General features: G+C 37.2%; 1 protein-coding gene across 1 annotated transcript in view; it reads right to left on the bottom strand.

Annotated features, from left to right (window-relative positions):
• Positions 1–3,817: 3,817 nt before the first annotated feature.
• The window catches only part of LOC131188031 (potassium channel subfamily K member 16-like), a 71,297-nt gene continuing 69,114 nt past the window's right edge, over positions 3,818–6,000 (bottom strand). The window contains exon 12 of the mRNA XM_058162957.1: positions 3,818–4,138. Coding sequence (XP_058018940.1) covers positions 3,870–4,138 — 269 coding nt within the window. The 3' untranslated portion in view covers positions 3,818–3,869. The remainder of the gene's footprint in view (positions 4,139–6,000) is intronic.

The raw sequence follows: 6,000 nt of genomic DNA, 5'->3' as shown, positions 1-6,000 counted from the left end.
CTAACTACATTTACAACCTCAACTTTTGCATTGCATTTAGTTATTACAAAACTGCAGTCTTATTTGCATGCCCTTTGAAAGACACACCCTCTCAAGAATAGTAGTGGAATTGTACACAATGTTCTCCACTGGCTTTTACTCAGACAGGGCTGAGTTCTTAGAAAGTATTTTTCCCATTTCCCTTTTCTTCCTCTGATTATGGCTTTCTTCTGGCTTATTGCCTTGAGGCTTTGTTTTATAAATGTGTGAACTGCTGGAGCAACCTTCCCATCATTGACAGGAATTCATTCTCCCCTTTGCCTGAAGGCAGATATTGTATTGATTTATTACTTGTGAAGCATATTTATGTATTTGTCACCTTGTTTTCCACCTCTATTATTTAATGACTTTATATGGTTTACACAAGGGATTTAAACTCTTAAGTAAATAAGAAGCATTACATCCTAGTCCATAGTCTGACGAAGCAGTTAGGTTTTTTTTATGGTTTCATGGAAGCCCATAAAGTTTGGATTGAGCCATGCGGCTCTCAGAGGATACAGAATTACAGAATAACAAATTTGGAAGGCACCTTGAAGATCCCACCCTGGCCCCCCTCCGAGGTAAACACAACCCTGATGTGGCCCTCAATGAAATTGAGTTTGACACCCCTCTTCTAATCCAGCCCCCTGCTCAAACAGGAGATCTTGTACTATTCTGGACAAATGCCTGCCCAATCTGTTCTTAAAAACCTTTAGTGATGGAGCATCCACAACTTCTAAATGAAAGCTGTTCCACTGATTAATTGTTCTCACAGACTCCTTATTTCTAGGTTAGGTCTCACTTTGTTAAGCTTCCATCCATTACTCCCCCCCAGGTTAATTCCCACCTCCTCTCTGTGACAATCCTTCAAATATTGGAAGACTGATATCATGTCACCCTCAGTCCTTCTCTTCGTTAGACACTTCTTGTTGTTATTATGAAGTTGTGTCTGACCCATCACAACCCCATGGACAATGTTCCTCCAGGCCTTCCTGTCCTCTACCATTCTCTGGAGTCCATTTAAGCTCATGCCTACCACTTCGGTGACTCCATCCAGTCACCTCATTCTCTGCCATCCCATTCTTCTTTTGCCCTCAATCATTCCTAGCATTAGGCTCTTCTCCAGTGAGTCCTTCCTTCTCATTAGGTGGCCAAAGTATTTCAGCTTCATCTTCAGGATCTGGCCTTCTAAAGAGCAGTCAGGGTTGATCTCCTCTAGGACTGACTGGTTTTTTGTTTTGTTTTTTGCATTTATATCCCGCCCTTCTCCGAAGACTCAGGGCGGCTTACATTGTGTTAAGCAATAGTCTTCATCCATTTGTATACTATATACAAAGTCAACTTATTGCCCCCCAACAATCTGGGTCCTCATTTTACCTACCTTATAAAGGATGGAAGGTTTGAATCCTTTGCAGTCCAAGGGACTCGCAGGAGTCTTCTCCAGCACCATAGTTCAAAGGCCTCAATTCTTTGGCGTTCAGCCTTCCTTATGGTCCAACTTTCACAGCCATACATTGCAACTGGGAAAACCATAACCTTGCCTATACACACTTTTGTTGGCAGGGTAATGTCTCTGCTTTTTAGTATGCTGTCTAGATTTGCCATAGCTTTCCTCCCCAGGAGCAAGTGTCTTTTAATTTCTTGGCTGTAGTCCCCATCTGTGGTGATCTTGGAGCCCAGGAAAATAAAATCTATCACTACCTCCATTTCGTCCCCATCTATTTGCTAGGATTTGAGAGGGCTGGATGCCATGATCCTAGTTTTCTTAATGTTGAGTTTTAAGCCAACTTTTGCACTCTCCTCCTTCACTCGCATCAGGAGGCTCTTTAGTTCCTCTTCACTTTTTGCCATTAGAGTGGTATCGTCTGCATATATGAGGTTGTTGATATTTCTCCTGGCAATCTTAATTCCAACTATCACTGGACTAGACATTCCCAATTCCTGCAACTCAGTTCTTGACACTCTGTTCTGCAAGGCAGATACTGAGGAGACTATAATAAGTCTTCCATTGCTTTATAATTGGAACTTCAAGTGCATCAGTTTTTCTAGAACTTAATGATCAGGCAGAAGGAATAAGAAAGATGTTCCCACTGTAATCAATCCCACTTCAGTTCCTAAGGAATCTAAATATAATTTATTGGGGATTTTTTTTTCAAAGCAAGGACAGCCTTAATGTTTTGGTATTGACACTGCACATAAAGGATTTCTCTCCAGTGCGTATAATTTTCATTGCAAAAAGAAAGGAATCCTAAACCATAACTCTTTTAACAAGTTACATGAACATTCTTAAGACATTTAATATCCACACTAGGCAACAATAAACCACTGGCACTGATTTATCAAGAAGTACTGTAGGTGGCAGCGTCTGGCCAACTTTGACTGCTCTCATAAAAGCTAAACAGACTCTGATTTGGAAACTACCAGGAAATCTCAGGGCTGTAGACTAGACTGCAAAATTGCCACTGCTTTATTTTATGATAGTTTTCCAGTCAATTTCCATAACATTGCAAAGAAACCTACATTAGCATGTCTGTGTAATCTGTAGGAACTATGTTTAACTAGAGGGATTTCTTCGTTTTTGGAAAACTGGGAACAGATAAGAGGTGCCTTGCAAATTAAATGTAAACAAAGCATATTTTCAAAATCAATTGTCACTATGTTTGAAATCATGAGGCTGAATAAGAATTTCTCTACAAATTTATTTCAACAAACACCTTGCTTGGGCATTCAGAAATCCTAACTACGAGGAGAAATATATCAGCTCAGCTACTTTCAACTTTTTCAAGTTTAGAAAAAAAGTTTAGAGATAAGCTGTAATAATCTTTTATTAAAAGAGATTATATAGCACACCTGGGTTTTAAGAACCATAATAATCAGTGTTTTTTCCATAGGGCATTGTAATAATATTTAGCTGAAAGTTGTTATAACCTATTCTCAGAATTTTCTATCAGCATGGGAAGTTTTCTCCTCTATATTTACAATGCCCAAAACAGAGCTATTTTCAACTTTTAAACAAATACCTCAAATTATTATATATATAATTGAACCCTCTTGATAAGTGAGCTAGGCTTACTTTCCTGTAAAGAGCTTGTTTTTTCTCTGAATGGACATTTGGACTCCACCCCTCTTGATCAGAGAATCTGTTGTTTTGTATGTTTTTTTCAAACAGATCCCATGGCTAGAATAAGTTTGAAAAACCCTGAACTGCATTATGTGTGTGGGAATGGACTTTCTGCCCTGGTTAATCACTGTGTGTATGTAGTAATTCTGGATTTTTGCACTGTACAAGGGCTCAGATTAGATTATTTCTAAATTCCTTTTCATTTTACAGTCAGTGGTTATATGATCTTAGATGATGAAAGCTATTAGAAAGCAAGAAATTCATGCTAAATTTGATACTCCTTGAACTCTGAATTTAAAGCATAAAATTGGAGACTTTCTCATTTTACAGACTAATAATTCAACCATGAAATTTTGAAAAGTGAGGACCAATTTTTTCCTATGTTTAATTGGGTGGCCACATAGATTACAGACCTGACCTGCAATAATCTGGATGACCACTAGATAGTTATTTGGATTTTTGCAGATCAAATATGATAGTTCAGCTAATAAGCTGAAGTTCTGAAAATTGAGGTTGCAGAAATTTGAGAAAATATATTGTGAAGAATATAATATGAAGGCTAAATGTGTACTGTGGAAAGCAGAATCGTGTTTTTTTTTTTTGCAGGATTGCTGTTTATTTCACATTTTAAATATAATTTAAAATCAGAGAGTTACTTTTCAAAGCAACCAGCAAAATACTGCAGTGATATCAGTGAATACTGCTATTTCAGTGAAAGTCCAATAGCAATCTACGATGATAACTGATTGGTTTGTCCATCTCTCCTGGAATGTAACGCTGAGCCATCTTCCAGTGAAGAAGGCAGATCCTTTTTTGAGTTCTTTTTTTTCTTTCTGACAGTCTTGACCTGAAGATAATCCTCAATGGGTTTCTCATTTGGGTCTTCCAGTAATGTTGTCAGTAAATTAAACAGTAGCGCTATCCAAGCAAGTCCAAAGATAATCCAAATTGCTACCACAATCCGATAGCCAGGGAAGTATAATTTGTCATGTTGCCTCCCTGGAAACACAGAAGAAGGAAAAGCTGAATAAGACAAAATAATTTAAAAGGCAAATGCATGTTACCTGAACTTCTCCAGTTAGAGGAAAAAAACTGCATCTGAGGGAGACTAAATTGTTGATGTTGTGCTGTGGTTAAAGAGCTGCTTTAGACATAATAATAAATTATTTTATTCATGGCATATTGTTATATGTTGTTTATTTTATTTATTTGTTCGTTTGTTTGTTTGTCAAACATGTACAAGATAGCAAGTATAGGTATGAACATAAACATAAACAAAGGAAGTAAATACAAATAAATGGGGACAGTAAGACAAGGACAGTAGGCATGCTGGTGCGCTTATGCACACACACAACCCTTTAAAGACCTCTTAAGAAGGGAGTGAGGTCCACTGTAAACAGTTTGAAATTGAAACTGTGAGAGTTTGAGGCTGTAACAACAGAGTTGGGTAGAGCATTCCAGGCATTGACCACTCTGTTGCTGAAATTGTATTTCCTGCAATTGAGTTTGAAGCAGTTTACCTTGAGTTTGTATCAATTGTTTGCCCGTGTACTATTGTGGTTAAAACTGAAGAAGTTGTTGACAGGCAAGATTTTGTGTATTAAAATTTTGGTGTACTATTTTGTTACACGTGTATTTAATATTTACATTTACATGTTATTATACTGTATATATTATTAATTTTATGCCATCTTTGAATCAGAAATTGAGCAAAATCAGTGAAAATGTCAGAATCAGAATCAGTATAAAATCAGTACATATTTTATATACTATCATAATAAACAAAATAATAATGTGTTTCTGTCTTCAATTGCATCATGGTTGCACATTTTCCTTCCTTCATTTCCTGCCTGTGTTGTAAACCAGAGCTTGATGCTTTCTTCCAAACCAGATAAACAATGTATAATATCAATGTCTTTCAGCCTTGACAACTTTAAGATCTATGTACTTCAACTCTCAGAATTCTTCAGCCAGCATTCATGCAGAATCTGGGGAATTCTGGGAGTTGAAGTTCACACATTTTAAAGTTGCCAAGTTTGGAAAACACACTGGTGTATATCATCATTATCATCATCATACTTGTCATTGTCTTGTGTCAGAAAAATGATGTCACTTTTCCTACATAAGACAATTGCTGAATTCTGTTGAACTGAAAATTAAGAACAGCTTTACAGAGTTGGAGACATCTGCAGAAAGATTTTGGCCCCCAGACTATGTTCTTATTCCTAACAATAATGATTATTATTATTCTCTTGGCTTTTAGCTAAAGGCTTACACATACTGTATGTATAAACAACCACATAATTAAAAAGTCCGTTTGAATTTGTAAATCAAGGCAAAACCTATAATCATTTCCTCTTCAAAATCAACAAGATCCATTGAAGAACTGACATCGGCACAGTCTGCTCCAAAGCCAGGGAACTTGCACAAGTAGTAAAAGAGCTGGGTCATCTGTGTTGGAAGGAATTGTTTCTTAAATTAAAAGGAAGGGGATCTTCTCAAGAAAAAGGAGAAAATTAGGATCTAAAATACTAGACTTATTTTGCTTAATGCATAACACTAGAATATACCTTGTGGGCTATATGAACTCAGCTCAAGGGTTCAATCAGTTAGCTGGAGAATTCTGGGAGTTGAAGTCCACTCATCTTTAATTATAGTAAATGGAAGATGATTGTTCTCTCTCTCTCTCAAGGATGTTGCTTCAGACCATTGAACTTAGGACTGTGCACAGTGCATCCAAGGATGTTCAGTTATGCAGCAACACTCCTTTGAATGTTATTCAGCAACCTGTTTCACCCACAGGCTAAAAAAGTCCCCAACCCAGCCTTGTAGTATCTGGTGAGCACAGTGGTTGCAACCAT

The sequence above is a fragment of the Ahaetulla prasina genome, chromosome 1 (assembly GCF_028640845.1).
Source record: "Ahaetulla prasina isolate Xishuangbanna chromosome 1, ASM2864084v1, whole genome shotgun sequence".
Classification (NCBI taxonomy): Eukaryota; Metazoa; Chordata; class Lepidosauria; order Squamata; family Colubridae; genus Ahaetulla; species Ahaetulla prasina.
The sequence above is the reverse complement of the archived record's forward strand: the minus strand, read 5'-3'. Positions and strand labels throughout refer to the sequence as shown.